This window comes from Monodon monoceros, unplaced genomic scaffold (assembly GCF_005190385.1).
Source record: "Monodon monoceros isolate NGI ecotype Baffin Bay Population unplaced genomic scaffold, NGI_Narwhal_1 Super_Scaffold_15, whole genome shotgun sequence".
In the NCBI taxonomy this organism is placed as follows: Eukaryota; Metazoa; Chordata; class Mammalia; order Artiodactyla; family Monodontidae; genus Monodon; species Monodon monoceros.
The window spans coordinates 9,451,635-9,470,254 of NW_021703771.1; the positions used below are offsets into that span (position 1 = coordinate 9,451,635).

The window sequence follows — 18,620 nt, forward strand, 5'->3', positions numbered from 1 at the left end:
CTTTTCCCAAGATCATGTTCTGATAACATCTAATGTCCCCTCAGCAGCCTTCATGGCCACTTATTAGGGCAGACCTCTTCACCTGCAGTCAAAACCTGTGGGTTGCTTGTTCTTTTGCAGCCACCAGTGTAATCAATTCAGATAATAATCAATGGCTATCAAATGAAAGGTTATTAACTGGATATTGAAGAGTTCTGGAAAGCCTAGCCCATAGATTATGAATTACAAAGGAGAAAATATTCCTTCACAATAGCGACTTGGAGGGCAGATGCCACCTTAACCAAAGACCACAATTAGCATCGCCAACAATGGGACCAATGGACTACTGGTTTGTCAAAGCCATGAAAACAAAAAAGCAGAAGATCATCTTATTAATCAAGAGACACCCAAGTGCTACGCATGATTCAAACCCTGAATCAAAGACAGAGAAAGACCATTTCAGGACAGTGGAGGAAATTTTAACATGGGCTATATTGTAAAATAGTATTTGATTGTATGTTCTATAATATACAATTTCTAGAGTGTGGTGCCTTTATTATGTAAGAAAAGGTCCTTGTTCTAACAAGAAACATGTTGAAATATGTAAAGTGTTGATATCTACAATTCACTTACAAATAGTTCAGCACCCCCCAAAAATGAGCCCCCAAATTATATATATATACATATAGAGAGAGAGAGAGAGAGAGAGACAGAGAGAGAGAGAGAGGGAGGGAGGGAATCAATGTGACAAATATCAACAGTTGGTTCTCAGTGAAGGATATACAGAATTCTTTCTACTCTTCCGTAGTTCTCAATTTCAATGAAAGGGAAATAAAGTACTAATGTGTCAGGTAGCTAATAAAAAGTAACTCTTCTGAGGGAAAAATAAAGTGTAAGCCATCCCCTAGTGAGGACTTCCTTTATCATGGTTTCTAAATACCCTCACCCCCCATATACACACCATTTCTTTGGCTGGAAGTTCAACATGGTATTTATTTATTTATTTTTGGCTGTCTTGGGTCTTCATTGCTGTGCACGGGCTTTCTCTAGTTATGGCGAGCCGGAGCTACTCTTCCTTGCTGTGCACTTGCTTCTCGTTGCGGTGGCTTCTCTTGTTGCGGAGCACGGATTCTAGGCGCATGGGCTTCAGTAGTTGTGGCGCACGGGCTCTAGAGCACAGGCTCAGTAGTTGTGACGCACGGGCTTAGCTGCTTGGCAGCATGCAGAATCTTCCCAGACCACGGATCGAACCCATGTCCCCTGAGCTGGCAGGCAGATTCTTAACCACTGCACCACCAAGGAAGTCCCTCGATATGGTATTTAAAGAAGCAGATAGATGAGCACAGGAATTGCGTCCAACTTAAGAGTATTAGAGAGCAGCCTGCGTAATTATACACACTTATTTCAAACTTGTAACACTGTACAAACTTATACAATAAACAACCAGGACTTAAATTACAGGCTCAAAAAGTATGACTATCAAACAAATTTGTATACTAATGACTAACATCCTTTCTAAGGAGTTTGTGTACGCTTAGAATCAGCCCAGGTGTGGCACATGAGCAGTTTATAAGCACCCATTTCCCCACCCCTATCAAGGATTCTCAGCTGTTTGCCTTGCCACTGGAAGAAGTGACTCTGGATTGATTTTTCATTAACAGATGTTGAACCTAGAACTGCAGATTCAAATTGCTGGTAGGAGAGTAGTGTGATTTACTAAGGGGAGTTAGATTCCCCCTTCCCTGAACCCTCCTCAAAAAGGTGCCACCAACTCCTTCCTGCTTGGGGGATAGGGATTCCTATCTTAATTTTTTTTATCCCCAGGAAGCAGTTGTTTCTGTGTCTCCAGGCCCACCTTTAGCTTCCGAGCCTGGCTCTGTGAGTACACATGAGGCGAAACCACTTAAAATTCACTCTCAATCCCAAATATTACCTGCCAGCAGCTTTTCATTTGAAGCAGGTGGGAACTTCAGGTTCAGCCAGAGGGAGGGGATGCCCCCTCTCTCCCACTCTGAGTACATAGACTGCTGGGCAGGGAACATGGAAAGTGGGCAGTTGGCAGGGAGCTCACGATGTCCCCCACCACGGAACTCAGAGGTCAGGCAGGTAAGTGCCAGGTGCACTGAACCAGAGGTGCCAGAGGCAGCCAGGGCTCTTCCTCTAGGCCTTCTGGAAAACTCAGGGCACCTCCTGGTCAGCCACACCTGGAGTTCCAGTCATCCACCCCTTGGCGTGTCAGTGTGAGCCCGAGGGGACCCCCGAGCACATGGCTGGGCACGGTCCCCAGAGGGTCACGCCTTGCAGCCCGAGGACACACAGAGGCCTTTCATCTGGACCATCACTCAGGAACTGACCCAGGGCCCCTGGGGCAGGGCAAAACTGAGAGAAGGCTGCAGAATCCCAGGAACGCTGCCCCAGTAAAGGCAGTCCCGGCGACACCCATTCCTCCCTCCTCTTTCTGAGGAAAAGGCCACCAAGAGGGCCAGCATCTCTTTGGCCAGCGACCCTCCGCCCTGCCACGGGCGCGGGATTTTACCGGAGTTTCCAGGAAGTGCTCCCCCAGGCCCAGAGCAGTCACCGCAGCCCAGATCTCCATGAGCAGTCCGTCTTCCCCCTCCTTCGGCCCTGTGCGAAGATTCTAGCCCATCACTTGGGTCCGATCCAAGGTTTGCGCGGGGGGAGCGGGCACGACCCCCACGAGCTTCGCGCTTGGGTCTGGAAACACACCCACCGCCGGCACCCGAGCGGCCTCAGCTTCTCCAGTCTCCGGACGCGACCCGCCCAACGCCTGCACCTCGTCTCCCAAGAGCCCAGCACCGGGAACGCCCAGGCCTCCAGCGTCCGGTTCCCGCGACGCCGCTCGTGGAGACACGTCCGGGGACGTGCTTCCCGGCTCTGGCTCTGGCTCCGGAGCTCCCGAAGACTGTGGCAGTGCCCGAACCGAGAGTCCGGGGGAGACAGAACGGCGGGGCCGGGGGTGGAGGAGCTCCGGAAGCGACTGTGAGGGCGCCTGCGGCCGGAACCTGCGGACCCTTGGGCCGCGCCCTTCCTTCCACGGGCGCCGAGGATCGAGACCTCGCTTAGCCCAGCGCGTGGGGCACTGCCGAGTCCAGAAGTCCCTGGTCCCCCCTCGGGAGGAGCCTGAGGAGAGGACAGCGGGCGCGTAGCCGCGCCCCGCAAAGCGCCGTCGGAGGGAGGGTGGCGAGTGGGGGTCACGCCGGGCGGAGTGGAGCCCGCAAGCCCGGCCCTAAGCGCAGCGCACACTCCAGCAAGGACGGCGACCAGGGACCCAGGCGCGAGGCCCACCGCCTGTCAAGTCCCCGGCCCGACTCTCTCCGAAGACGGGTCCAAGCAGCGACACCTCGACGTGCGTCCCCGGCGGCCCCGAGCGCCTGCGGGCTCCGGCCACCACCCGCGCCTGCCAGGCCTCCGCGGCAGTGGAAGCCCGGGAGGCCGACGCACTCTTCCATTTCCACTTGCTCCGCTTCGGTTTCGGCCACGTGCAGGCTGCGGTGGGCGGAAAGGATGAGCTCTTTCCACGGGGCTCTGGGGACCCCCAAGGGCCGATGAGCGAGCCTGGCGCACAGTCTCAGCGCGACCCCGCCCTTCCTGGAGGCCTAGCCAGGCAGCTGATCTCAGGCTGCCTTAGGGCCAGGAGCAATGAGCAGGGACACTCACTGAGCCACCCTCTTGCCACAGCGGCCTCTCGCGGCCGCTTCCAGCCCTGCACGACTGTGGGGACTTCCCATTTCTTAGGTCTCAGTGTAACCCGCGAGGGAGGGGGCACAGTGCGTCTGAATCCTGAAGCCTGAGGGAGGGGACGACCTGAGAGAGAGTATAGTGAGAACTCTCCAGTAGAATATGTCGAACTCTGTATCTTATTTACAAACGATTTTAAGTTGCTTCTATTACGGCTCTATCTATGATACTCAGTCCAAATTTACTATCCGATTTTGTTGGCTTCCATTTATCTACTGCCCTGAACAAATCAGAATAAACCATTAGGCTCATTAAACCTATTTGCGAGTGCTTCCTTTATAGATAAAAGGACACAGAAAGAATTAGAGATAAAGGACAGGAGAATTTTTAATACCCTGGCTATTTATTGACCTACTGCTTTTCAAAAAATGTCCCTTGAACACCTGAAAAAAAAATCACTTGATTAGGACTTCCCTGGTGGCGCAGTGGTTGAGGGTCCGCCTGCCAATGCGGGGGACGCGGGTTCATGCCCCGGTCCGCGAAGCCGCGGAGCGGCTGGGCCCGTGAGTCATGTTCGCTGGGCCTGCGCATCCGGAGCCTGTGCTCCGCGGCGGGAGAGGCCACCGCAGTGAGGCCCGCACACCGCAAAAAAAAAAAAAAAAAAAATCACTTGATTAAAACAAAAATGGTTCCCAATTGCAGCATCCAGATTTCAGCTGTTACTTTATTGCAAAACACTGTATTTAAAAGTTAAATGTTTTTTAATGAGTACACCAACCAAATAGAATCTGTTGTTCCCTGGATTTTTAGGTAACAACACACCCTGTGGTTCTAAGAGATGAGCTTCTCAAGCTTGAATGTACAGAAGAGGCACTTGGGAGTCTTGTTAAAATGCAGGTTCAGGGGATTCCCTGGTGGCGCAGTGGTTGAGAGTCCGCCTGCCGATGCAGGGCACGCGGATTCGTGCCCTGGTCCAGGAGGATCCCACGTGCCGCAGAGCGGCTGGGCCCGTGAGCCATGGCCGCTGAGCCTGTGCGTCTGGAGCCCGTGCTCCGCAACGGGAGAGGCCACAACAGTGAGAGGCCTGCGTACCGCAAAAAAAATAATAAAATATAAAATAAATAAAAATTTTAAAATGCAGGTTCAGTAGGTCTGGGGCAGGCCTAAGATTCCTCATTTTTCGGTTTCTTGGGTAATGCTCGTGCTGCTAGTTAATGGATCACATTTTGAGTAGCAAGGTTATTGATACCTCCACGATCTACCTAAAACCACGTCTAGAATGTAAAAACCAGCGGATAGAAAAGTGTGAGGTAATTAGCAGGTTATCTAGTGCACGCTCTCTCAAGCTCTGTATAACAGCATGTGCTGGCCGCCGTCCATTTTCAACAGGAGGGAATCCGTTAAATAGCCTGCCTTACCCTCCAGCCCCCCACCAGGTCCCTCCTCCAGGTCCCCAAGTAGAAAGAGGATTATCCATTGCCATTGGCCAGTTGCCACGCCGGCACGTGAGCCCAGATATTCTGATTTTTATGCGAAATTTCCCAATTTTATAATGTTGGCACCTGATTCAGAAGGTAGAACCTGAAACTAACACAAATTGTAAATCAAATATATTCCAATATAAAATAATTTTTTTTAAAAGGTAGAAGAAAAAAATGGTGTGGGTAAAACAAAATACCTGTAAGAATCACTAGGCCTGGGATTCCCTGGTGGCGCAATGGTTAAGAATCCACCTGCCGATGCAGGGGACACGGATTCGAGCCCTGGTCCAGGAAGATCCCACATGCTGCGGAGCAACTAAGCCCGTGTGCCACAACTACTGAGCCTGCGCTCTAGAGCCCTCGACACACAACTACTGAGCCCGCGTGTCACAACTATTGAAGCCCAGGCACCTAGAGCCTGTGCTCTGCAAAAAGAGAAGCCACCGCAGTGAGAAGCCCACACACCGCAACAAAGAGTAGACCCCGCTCGCCGCAACTAGAGAAAGCCCACATGAAGCAAGGAAGACCCGATGCAGCCCCAAAAATAATGGTAATAAAAATAAAGAAATTTATAAAATAAAGTATTTAAAAAAAAAAAAAGAATCACTAGGCCTGTGGAAACTGGTTAGCAACCTCCAAACTGTGCTGTTCCTTCCAGATACACCTGTATCCTCAGCCTATGAGAAACAGTGTGCTTCCAAACCCGTGTGACGCCTCAGGTCTAATCCCTCACTGCTTCCTCTCTATCCCAGATTCTCCCCAGCCTTCAGGGGCACAGAACCCGCTTTGCTTCCATCTTGTTCTCCATCAACTCTCTCCAAGTTGATATACAGGCTTAATGCAATTCCTATTAGAGTGCCAGCAAGGTTCTGTCATAGATATAGGCTAGATTATTTTAACATTTACATGAAAAAATAAAGGAACTTGAATAGCTAAAACAATTTTGAAAAAAAAAGATCAGTGTGCCTAAATTTAATTATTATTATACAGCTATAGTAATCAAGACTGTGCAGTGTTGGCAGATTAAATGTAAAATGTATACCTATAAAACCTTTACAGGAAAACATAGGAGTAAATCTTTGGGAACTAGGGGTAAGCTAAGAGTCCCTAGACTTGTCACCAAACGGTTGATCCATAAGAGAAAAAATTGATCAATTGGACCTCACCTAAAGGTTTTGTGGAAAAGCCTGTTAATAATATGAAAAGGCATGGGCATTTTCTGGTGGTTCAGTTGCTAGGACTCCGCACTTTCACTGCCGAGAGCACAGGTTCGATACCTGGTCAGGGAACTAACATCCCACGTGCAGCAAAAAAAGAAAAAAAAATAAAGGCAAACTACAATTGGGAGAGAATATTTCCGAATCCTATATTCAACAAAGGACTAATATCAAGAATATATGAAGAACTCTCGAAACTCAAAGAGTGAAAAAAATCAATGCAATTAGAAAATAAGCAAAAGACACTTCAGTGAAGAGGATACACAGATGGCTAATAAACACAGGAAAAAATATTCATCATTTGCTATTAGGGAAACATAAATTAAAACAGTATACAACTATCAGGGTGACTAAAATAAAAATCAGGGCCAACCCCAGAGCTGGTGAGGATTCAGAGAACTAGGTCACTCATCCATACATTGCTGGTGGAAAGGAAAATGGTACAACAACTTGAGAGACAATCTGATAGTTTCTCCAATGATTAAACATATCGTTACCATATGACCCAGCAATTCCTCCCCTAGCTATACACCCAAGAGAAATGAAAACGTATTTGCACACAAAACCCTGCACATCAATGTTCACAGCAGCTTTACCTGTAATAGCCGAAAGCTGGAAACAACACATTCGCGTCAACAAGTGAACGGATAAACAAACTGTGGTACATTTATACCATGGATTATTATTCAGCAAGAAAAAGAAACCACTGGCAGAAGCAACAACCTGGGGACTTCCCTGGTGGTCCAGTGGTTAAGACTCTGCGCTTCCACTGCAGGGGGTGCGGGTTTGATCCCTGGTCAGGGGACTAAGAACCCACATGCCCCCTGGCACAACCAAAAAAAACCCCAGAAAAATAAATCCCCGTGTTCATAGTCTAGTGGTAGTAGTGCTGGTGATGAGGAAACAGACACGTACGCCAGACTAAGTAAAATACATACCTGGTTGGATAAGGGTGTAATTTGGAAGAAATGAAAGCAAGTCAGGAGGGTGAAGTTGTGATTTCAAAGCCGGAGCACATGGAAGGTCTCCCTGAGAACCAGGTACAAGTCATGAAGATACTAGTGGTGGTGTGGGGACTAGAAGGGGCCCGAGCTACACACCCATGAGGGAAGAGGGACAGTTCAAGGGCCCTGAAGCTAGAGCATGGGGGGTAGGGGTACTGTCTAAGGAACTGGCGCTGGGACTAGAAAAAGTGGGGACACATCAAAGAGGGCGGGGATCCCGCTGTAAAACTTTCAGCCTGTACTCAGAGAAAAACAGGCAGACTTTCAGTGTTTAAGTGACTCAGTTTAATTTCCCTTCGATGGAATTCCTCTGGCCCTTGTGTTGGAGAAGAGACCTAAGGGGGATGAGGGCAGACAGGGGGATGCTGCAGTGCCCAGAGGAGAGCTGGGAGCGGCTTGGACCACGTGGTAGCAGGGAGCTGGTGAGAAGTGACTAGACTTTGGATACACCCTGAAGTTCCACCTACGGGGATTTGTTGAAGGGTTGGGTTAAAAAAATATATAGAGAAAGAGAAATCTTAGAAGGACTCCAAGGTTTGGTGCTGGAAACTCTGAAAGGTGGCATTGCTGTGAACTGATGTGGAGAAGACCACAGGAGCAGCAGGTGTGCTCACAGCGCGGTGAGGGCAACTTGATGATTAATTACAGGGAAGCCTGAGGGGCTGGGAAAGTGAGTCCGGCGTCGTTGGCATAGCCATGTGATTTAAAGCCAGGAGACTGCAAAGACCACCGAGGGGATAAGAGGTAGCGATTGCGAGAGAAGATGGGGAGCCTGTCCCTCGGGTCTTTGTAGGGGGTGTGGGGGGGTGACGGGGAGGGGAGGGCCTGGCCCCCGCTTTTCCTTTTTCCTGCTCACACCAAGTAAGGCGACTTGCCCCGGCCCTCGTGGGACCGGATCCTGAACAGGACACCTTTCTGTCCCGCCCCAAGTCCCAGCCCAGTCCGGACCTTGAGAACCTGAGACCTGAGGGTAGGGTCGCGATTGCCACCCGGGAGGTCAGAGGTCCGGCCGCCAGCGCCGCCGCCCGCAGCGCGAGCCAGGTGACCCACAGGGTCCGAGCAGACACGGAGACGGAGAAGGAGACCCTGTGGGCCCCGACGCCCCTCCTCCCCTGCGTCCTTCCACGCTCTTGGCCGGTCACAGGGTGCGCTGGACGGCGCGCGACTCCGGCCCCCAGGAACTGGGCGCCAGGAACTGTCGGGGTCGGGGCGGTGTCTGCCCAGATCTAATCACTTTCTCTCCAAACTCCGGACCTTAGAAAGGAACCCTGGAACGCACACTCTTCCCGGAACAGAGCTGCTCAGGAGATCGCGTTTTAAATCGGATGAGGCTAGAAGCCTCATCTCCCTTCATAAGACGCCACTTCGGTTCCTGCCACTAGGACGATTCCGGGGAAGAGTCGAGGGTCTTCGGCGTCTTCACGGGGAAACACCCCGCCCAAGAGACACGTGGCCCCAGTTTTTCCTTCAACCCACCTGCAGTCCAGAGCGAGCTCAGGTCCCAGGGGCGCCAGAGCACCGGCCCGGAGTCGCCCCCACCCAACCCTGGGGCGGCTCTGCGCGCGGTCGGGGGCCCGCGGGTTCCCGTCCCCTCGTTTCTCTAGGGTCTTGTCGCTGTCCCCGGGGACCTCCCAGTGGAGCCACTGGTAATGAAGCCCAGCCACGCGGCCCCTAGAAGCGAAGGAGATGTCAGCCTCAACTCAGCAATTCCTGGAACAAGCAGCAGCTAACCTCACGTTCTCCCCCTTCATTGAGCCCCTTTATGTTGCTGCATTCTGCCTTTTTAAAACCCTCCCCCGCTCCGTAAGGAACATAACAACATGTATTCACTAAGACAATTTGCCAAGTGCAGATTTCCCCCAAGGGAGGAACTTAGTCTCCTTGGAAGACTTCTAATAACCGGAGACACTCTTGCCAGAGGGAGTAGGACTGTGCAGTCCTTGGTAAGCGCTGGATGTGGAAGCCTGGCTCGAGCCTCCAGTTTTGTGGCCCCCGCGCGACCCCGGATAAAACCCAATCCTCCTCCACTCGGGTCTGAGTGTCTTCCTCTTCTCCAGCCGGGTACCACTCGGCGCCCCACACATGCCGCCTTCCCACTGCCCACCTCTATGGTAGCATGATTTCTGCTTTTTTTTTTTTTTAAATAAATTTATTTATTTATTTTTGGCTGGTTTGGGTCTTCGTTGCTGCGCGCAGACTTTCTCTCGTTGTGGAGAGCAGGGGCTACTCTTCGTTGCGGTGCGCAGGCTTCTCATTGCGGTGGCTTTTCTTGGTGTGGAGCACAGGCCCTAGGCGCGCAGGCTTCAGTAGTTGTGGCTCACGGGCTCAGTAGTTGCGGCGCACGGGCTCAGTTGCTCCACGGCATGTGGGATCTTCCCGCACCAGGGCTCGAACCCGGGTGCCCTGCATTGGCAGGCAGATTCTTAACCACTGCGCCACCAGGGAAGCTCGATTTCCGCTTCTTTTTAAAGTGGCTACTTCTCCAACATTCCTCAATATCCTCTTGCAAAAGCGGATTTTTGTTAGGATATGGAAGGGCAGAATTTCAGTGTTGGTTAAGTCAAACTCTGGAAGGTTAAAACCTTGAACACTTGAGTTATTTCAATACATCATTTTGAGAAAATCTTATAACCGAATGTTAAAGGTCATTGCTGCTGTAGGGCTGGGTTGAAGCAAGCATCATCCTACGTGATGTCCTAGGAAGTCTCACCATTTCACGTGCTCTGCTTCCCACCTCCACCCCACCCCCTGCATTTTCCATCAATGATTTTTAAAATTTTTATTTTATACTGTTGTAGAGTTGATTAACAATGTTGTGTTAGTTTCAGGTGTAAAGCAAAATGACTCAGCTATACACATACATGTATCTATTCTTTTGCAAATTCTTTTCCCATTTAGGTTATTACAGAGTATTGAGCAGAGTCCCTGTGTCATACAGTAGGTCCTTGTTGTCAATGATGTCTTTTGAAGAAGGAACACAATGTATATGTACTGGTTTTCTCTAAAAATACGTTTCAATGGTATAATGCTGTAAAAATGGTTCAATCTCAGTGGGGCACCATTTGGCAACATCTTATCCATTGAAATGTTAAAACTCTTTAACCCAGCAGGTCTGCATTTAGAATTTTATCCTATAGATATACTCCCACATGTACAAGGATATATATTGCAACAGCATGTCTGATCAAAGCAAAACACAGAATACAAGGTAAAGATTCATGAACAAGATAAATACATATTTACAATGTAGGAAGCCTAAAAAATAAAAAGCAGTGAAAAAGGCAAAAGTCCTCATCCTCATGAAATTTCTATTGTAGCATGAGAAAGAAAAATAGAAGTAAATTTGTAGTATCTCAGGTGAAGTCAGGTTCAATATGCAACCATCCTCAAGATACATTGTTAAGTGAAAAAATACTGCAAACTGTGTACTGTATGCTACCATTTGTGTTTAAAAGCATATATGTACATATATCTTTGTACTTGCATAGAAGACCTTTGAAAAGATACAGTGTTTAAATGAGGAAAAGAGACTTCATTGTATAGCCTTTGGACCATGTATATTATCCATTCAAGATACTTTAAAAGCCATATGTTATATTATGCATTGACAACCTGCAGAGTCTAAAATGAAGTCTTCCTTCCTTCCCCTTTTGGGTCTGATGAGATTATCATAGTGCTAGAAAGATAAGTATCTCAAAAAAATACATACACAAGGAGTGTACAATAATTAATTTGGAATAAAATATAGATAAATAAGAAAGTTTAAATCCATGGTAATATCAGTTTTTGTACCCTATTTAAGTGTAGTTGGGATAATAATTCTTATAACCATCCTGATTTGTTTGTAATTTGTTTTTTTTAAGCATTGGAAGCAAATTTATATTAAACTTGACATTTTAATGAAGAATCCATGAATATTTGAATACGTTTATCAATGTTAAGGCATTTAAAGGTTCAATAACACTTTGCTAAATCCATAAGTTCTATTTTAATAGCTATGGAAGCAGTTATTTAGTTTTCAAGGAATATTAAGACTTATATAAGTAGTATAAATACCCTTGGTATTTAACCTAGTACAAATAGTTAGATCTCCTCTCCACTCACAGAAGTCCTGTTCGTGATGGATGCTACACACCAGATTCTGAGGAAGCTGCCAGTTATGATGGACGTTCTTCAACAAATATATACCGAGTGCCTCCTAGGTGCCGATGCTATTCTAGATGTTGAGGATGCACTGGGGAACAAACAAACAAAAATTCCTGTCTTCGTGGTGCTTGTATTTGAGTGCCTACTCTGCGCTGGGGACACAGCAGGGACAAGAGAACCAAAATGTTCATTCCTGTGGAATTCAAGGTTTTAGTAGCAGTAAAGAGACAACAGATCACTAAATGTAGGGGGAAAATGGGGTAAAGGGGAACAGAGGAGTGAGAGTTACTCACTAATACTGTTCTGAGAATGCTTTATAGAGCCTTGCACTTGAAAGGAAACCAAAAGGAGCGGGGAAGCATTAGAGTTTGTTTTGGTTTTTCTTAATTATCTGCATTAACTATGTCTATTTAACATCAGTAATAGTATACGTTTTGTTTCACAGCTTCCTTTTTTCACTGAATAGACTGCGAACATACATTTTTACATATCCATAAATGTAGATCTATATCATTATTACCAAGTCTCCTAAATGGTAAATATTTAGATTCTTTGAAATATTCAAAGTATTCGGAGCTGTTTATCCGTGTCTTTCTCTTGAATTTTTCTTAGGACAAGCTGTCCCACTTGTGAGTGAGTGGGCTAAAGGTATCGTGTATTTAAATATACAAGAATTGTAATACACTTTGTGCAGCAGAAAGCTTCTTTCAAATGGTATCTCCCAAGTTCAGTGAAAGTCCACCCTCCCTGCGACCTTGGACTGTGTGATGTCTCCACCCACTCAAGGCTGGTTCTCCTGCTAAGGTAAGAGAAAACGCGTCCTGTCCAAGCAGTACAAAACTTAACAAAGAAGTGTTTCCTCCAGGCTCAGACAAGGAGGGAAATAAATGTATGTGCCTGAGGGCCCGTTTTCAGAGTTGGAGAAGCAGTGAGAATACTCACTGGCCACACTCCCGGGGCAGAAGCATCATGGGATCCAGGACCAGGCCCTCAGTCTTGTGTGCCCAGCGGTGTCCTGCCCAGGGGACCATCTGGGACTCGGGGGACCCGCTTCTGGCCTTCGGTCTTGTGAGGGATTGGGGTGGGCTCCGGCTGGGGGGACGGGAGGCAAGGGGATCCAGGCTGGGGATCCCTTCCTGGCCCCTCCCTCCCTTTGCCCAGCCCGCTCTGTGTGGGACATGGGGGCTAGAGAGCTGGCCAAGCTAATGGTCATAAATACATAGGCCTGTCTTCACTCTCACCTGCAAAGTGGTCTGGGACACCAGCTCCAAGTGCAGGGACGAACTGTGGGCAGCAGGACAGCTGCAAGGAACGCAGAGATGGGCCTGCAACCTCTCCAGGGACGGCCAACCCAGTGGAGAACCTGGTGGGAAAACCTAAGAGACTGCACACCGCCCTCAGCCCATGTCTGGTGCAGACAAGCCCCCATGCTCCAGCTTCCACTTAGTTCCCAAGCTTTAGTGCTTACCAGACAACCCCAAACAGCATAAAGCAAAGAGGTGAAAAATTTTTAAAAAGGAAGAATATGGATGCAGAGGCCAACTTTTGAATAAACAGGAATTCTAGAAAAAGGTAAGACAAAACAGATGCGAAAAAATGATGAACAAACTAATTTTAGAACATTTCCCAGAGGTTAAAATCAGAAAGGCTTAAACTTCTCAAAAGCATCACTGGAAGCTAGGGGACACTGAAGCAAACCATGAAATTTTGAGGGGAAAATTATTTCTAGTCAAGAATCTATAGCCAAATGTCCAATTAGCTGTGCAAATAGAATGAAAATATTTTCAGACATGCATTCTTCCTTAGGAAATGACAGAGGACTGGCTTCATCAAAATGAAAGGAAGTCTCTCTCTGAAGAGAAGTAAAATAATGAAAGCATTGCCTCAAAAACCCTGAACTTGGTGTGGGAACCTCTGGGTTCTCAGGCTAGATGCAGCATGGGTAAGCCCAGGGTAGACTACCACTCAGAGTCCAAATTCCCTATCCTTACCGGACCTCCCCACCTTCCCCAAACCCACCCACTCCCTGGACACAGAAACACTCCCAAGCATTTGGCTAAGGCAGGTAGTGAAGTGCAAAGAAAGGGATTAATCCTTTTACTGTTGAAAATTCCATTTTAAAGCTAATATTTTAACCCAAACTAGACTCCAAAACTGAGGAGATAACGAACAACGATGAAATAAATGCATATTTCACATATATGTACAATTTTCAAGTACTATAGAATGAAGCAATCTATTGTCAAATAATCAGACAGCCTTTGAAGATTACAGGGATACAATATTATACCTAGAAACATTATAGCTAGAAAACTGACAGCTATGAGGTTTCCAAGTGAACTTCTAAACTCTAAACCACCTTTCCCTTGGTTCCACGAAATAAAACATTTTATTTCAAAAATTCACTTGCAACCTGCTTTTACATTTTTTTTTTGTTGCCCACTGCTCTTAAGCTCCACCTGAAAAAATGTATTTCTCATTTTCATCAACCCGGCACAGTAGACACCAGCTTCTACTACCACAATTACCTTGAATGCTTCCACTTCATATTTCAGTCTGGTTATCAGCCTGCAAGTGTCTATTTCTGTCTTCAGCCTGTACCAATTTTTCCTGCAATTCTGCTTCTAATTCTCTGCTTCCTTCCTGGAATTCAGTTAGTTCATTCCCAGCTTCCTGGAAGCTAATCAGAAACAAAGCAGGAAAAAAAAAAAAGAAAAAAAGAAAGAAAGAAAGTAGGAAAGATAAGTTACACTAGGAACCACGAGGATCATCTTGAACATGATTATACCTGTATCAATTTAATAATTTTTGCCTGAATGCTATCACCACTACTCCAAAATATAAAAAACAAAACAAGCGGGCTTCCCTGGTGGCGCAGTGGTTAAGAATCTGCCTTCCAATGCAGGGGACGCAGGTTCGAGCCCTGGTCCGGGAAGATCCCACAGGCTGTGGAGCAACTAAGCCCGTGTGCCACAGCTACTGAAGCCCACGTACCTAGAGCCTGTGCTCCGCAACAAGGGAAGCCACTGCAACGAGAAGCTCATGCACCACATCGAAGAGTAGCCCCCGCTTGCCGCAACTAGAGAAAGCCTGCGCGCAGCAACGAAGACCCAACGCAGCCAAAAAAATTTAAAAATACAATAAATAAACTTAAAAAAAAAAACAAGCAAGAATAAAAAGTAAGTCATGGCATCCAGAGAGCCTTACTAGAAAAGGCTCTAGTAATCCACAGCGGGTCCCAGAGAGTAGCTGGCTTAGATAAAAGCAGTTACATCTGCAGGAGCTAGAGTATAACTTTAAAAATTGTGAATCACTATATTGTACACCTGGAATTTATATATTGTACCTCGACTATACTTCAATTAAAAAAGAAATAAAAGACTGCAGGAGCAATACTGTGAGGATGAACTGATAAAGAGCCTGCCGTGCCACTGGAAGTCCTGGAGAGACATTTACACATTTGGGGAGAGTCTGCGAATGAAGGAGTACATAGACAAATAAGCATTTGAAAAAATAAAAAGTAGTATTTGAACAAAGAAGGAATGTATAACATCAAGAAAAACAAAAGTTTGTGCAAGAAATCATAGTAAACTATATGCAGCTATGAATATTGTTTACAAGACCACAATAGTATAAACTTGAATACTGGTCTAACAAAATTGTATAACTGAACTGGGAAGATACCAGGTCTCATGAGTCTAGGTAAGCTGGAGGAAGACAGTGAAAGATGTTGAGAATGATTTCTGTGAGAGTGAATTCTGTGCACTCAAAAGAGTGTTTAGAGACTTCTTGGAAAATTAATATTTTATTTTCTCAAATTATAAAAACCAAACCACCAGTCCTCCCTTAAGCTTTCAAGTTTTACTTTCAAATCTTACTATGCTATTCATAAGCCTAGAAAGTTTTAACAATTATGTTTAATGGCCTCTGAATGACACAAGGTCCCACTGACATATTTAATTAACTAAACATCCTCACACATGGCAAAAAGATTGCAAAGTACTTTAATCAAATAACAAATAAGAACTTCCCAATTACTAATACCTTCAAACCAAATAAATGAAACATTAATACGTTGAACCCGAAGTTCTCTTCAGTGATCCAATATTGAATATAAACTAGGATTTCATCTTAAAGTCACACATCTAAATCCATTACTTAATTATGTATTTTAAATTGGAGTTGCAAAACTGTCTCTCTAATATGTTGAATTATCTAAAATATTACAGGAACCTAAAACACCACGTATATGGATTTCTTTCTTTTTTTAAACCACTTTGGAGAATATCTAAAGTACAATAAACTGCTTATACTAAAATGTGTACAATTTGACCAGTTTTGACATATAGACACATCCAGTGAAACCACCACTGTAATCAAGATAATGCACATTTCCATCATCCCCCGAGAGTATCCTAGTGCCTTTTTCCACTCCCTTCCTCTCTCCACCCCATCTCCAGACAATCACTCCCTGATTTCTATCACTACAGATCAGTTTGCATATTCTAGGATTTTACATAAATGACAGATTCTTTTTTAACACAATTACTAATACTATGGTTTTAATTCTCTTAAGCATTTCTTTACCCAATTTTGAAACTTCAATGAAGTAAAGGATCTACACACACACACACACACACACACACAAATGACATTAACACGCATAGAACTGCCAGTATCCTCTTAGGCCAACCAAGGAACAAAAATATCATCGTCTAGGGAATTCCCTGGGTCCAGTGGTTAGGACTCTGTGCTTCCATTGCAGGGAGCAGGGCTTGATCCCTGGTGGAGGAACTACGATCCAGCATGCTGTGTGGCCAAAGGAAAAAAAAAATCATCCTATATCATTTTGATATAAGAAACAGATTTCAGACTAGAGATTTTCATGGGGATGCTTCCTGAATTGGATTCTCGTTGGTGACACTGATGGGGCCTCACATGTCAATTTCTAGTTGCTATGTTAGTGGCCCCCAGAACCTACAGGGGAGGTGGTGACGGAGCCCAGATCCTTGGGTTTCAGTTATACACTCTCCTAATGGTTCTGTCTACCCACGGACGTTTATATGTCTATCCCATCCGTGAGGCTTTGAATGGATCCTTTGAATGGAGCCCTTCTTTGGCTCCTAATTCAAATTCTGCTTAGGTCTGAAGACTTAACCCTGTCAGACACCTGCAAATTTCTCATGCACTTCTTTGGCCACAGAGCAAACAAGAAGGAGCCTGACTGAATTCCGAGGCTCTCTGGCCGCTGGATCTGGGCATGATACGCCAACCACTGGTGGGAGAGCTATGTACCTTCATCTTCCTGGGCCGCAGTTAATAGGCAATGCTTTCAGCTGGACAGAAAAATCAGGAAATGGAGCTATAATCGTGTTACTTTCAAGGGATTTCCCTCTGGGGTGCAAACCACACGGACCAGGCGCTGTTGGGTGTGCGCAGCCGTCTCTAACAGGTTAAGGCCGAAGCGTGAAATGCAGTGGCATCTGGGGAGGGTGCTCAGTGGTCAGGGTTCAGGAGGAAGTGGGGAGGGGCTTACTTTGGCCTCCGAATACCTTTTTCTGCTCCTTGAGCGTTCGTTTTTCCGACGTACTTAATTAGATTTTCCATTAAAATTTATTCCAACGCCTCGGGAACGCTAAACTGGTCCCATTAGAACTGTCTGAAAGGCACCCGGGTCTCTGCAAATACCGATTCGCTCCTCTGAAAGTTGTCGGCCCGACGTTGGATCTTCCCTACGTCTCCGGGGCTGTCCTGGCCGCCCAGCGTCCACAGTTAAGGCTTCCGCAGCTTCCCGGTTGTGGCCTCTAGCCTGGCGCTCGGGGAAGCGGCAGGATCCAGATGCTACCGCCCAGCGAGAGCGCCCTGGGCGCGCGCCCCAGCGCAGCTGCGCCTTGCGGGGAAGGAGCCCCGGCTGCGGGCTTCGGAGGCGAGGCCTGGAGTCCAATGAGGAGGGCGCGGGTGGGGGAGGGGCTTGCCGAAAGCCCTGGATATAAGACCGGGGGACCCTTGCGGCGGCGGGTCTCACGCGCGGCCGGCGGTTGGCAGCGGACCCACAGCCCCCTGCGAGGCTCGCCGCGGCATGGCCGCCCCCAAGCGGTTTCCGACGCTTGTTCAGCTGGAGCAGCGAGAAGGGACGCTCTTCGAGGTGCTCGGTAACCTCACCAAGCGGCCCTACTGGTTTCACTCCGAGTACCTGAAGAGTCCGAGGGCAATTCACCTGGAGGCCTGGCTGGTGGAAGCAATCTTCGGTGAGCGGGCCCGAGCGGTGAGGCCGAGGACGCCCCTCACCGCAGGCTGTCCGCGCCCAGGCAGCCTCTTCGCGGCTCTGGCTCGCATCCGGGCCCCCGCTGCCTCCCCTCCCAGGCCCCACTGCTCACCACCTCGTTGCTTCCTGCGCAGGCCTGGGCGGAGAGCACATCCCACATGTCGAGTGTGTGTCGCAGACCCTGCTTCACGTTAATCAGTGGGACCCGGACGGCGAGGCTGAGATCTTGGTATTTGGACGGCCTTATTACCAGAAGGATGTATACACGATGATCATGAACTTGGCTGACTATCACCGCCAACTCCGGGCGCAAAGTACGGGGCCGGGAACAATGAAAGGTACCTAGGCAGGCCCTGGGTTCCTTGGGAGGGATTCTGGTGCGTCCTGGCTGTGCCGGGGCAGCGGTCTCATCCTCTTAATTCGACTGGAAGAAGGTTTCCTCTTTCCAAGGGATCCAGAGGAGCAAATTGACCTCGTTCTCTCAGATTCCGGGCTCCAACCCCCGCAGCCCGAAGGGGTAACTCCTTATGTGGAGAGTATGTGGGACACAGGTGCGACCTCCTGTCTTTGCTCTTCTTCCAGGCTCTGAGAAGTCTCCTGCCCGGGAGGCGGCGACCCAGCGGTCCCCCAGTGCAGTCCGACAGGCGGCAACCCATCTGTGCCCCGGCGAAGCCCGGGAGGCCGGGACCCAGCGATCCCCCTGCGCGGTCCGGCAGGCGGCCACGCAGCGGTCCCCCGGCGCGGTCCGGCAGGCGGCGACCCAGCGGTCCCCCGGCGCGGCCCGGGAGGCGGCGACCCAGCGGTCCCCCGGCGCTGCCCGGGAGGCGGC

The 18,620-nt window shown here is 48.0% G+C and overlaps 1 protein-coding gene across 1 annotated transcript in view; it reads left to right on the plus strand.

The window, feature by feature from the left end:
- Positions 1 to 17,605: 17,605 nt before the first annotated feature.
- The window catches only part of KHDC3L (KH domain containing 3 like, subcortical maternal complex member), a 1,497-nt gene continuing 482 nt past the window's right edge, over positions 17,606 to 18,620 (plus strand). The window contains exons 1-3 of the mRNA XM_029223380.1: positions 17,606 to 17,774; positions 17,926 to 18,129; positions 18,374 to 18,593. Coding sequence (XP_029079213.1) covers positions 17,606 to 17,774; positions 17,926 to 18,129; positions 18,374 to 18,593 — 593 coding nt within the window. The remainder of the gene's footprint in view (positions 17,775 to 17,925; positions 18,130 to 18,373; positions 18,594 to 18,620) is intronic.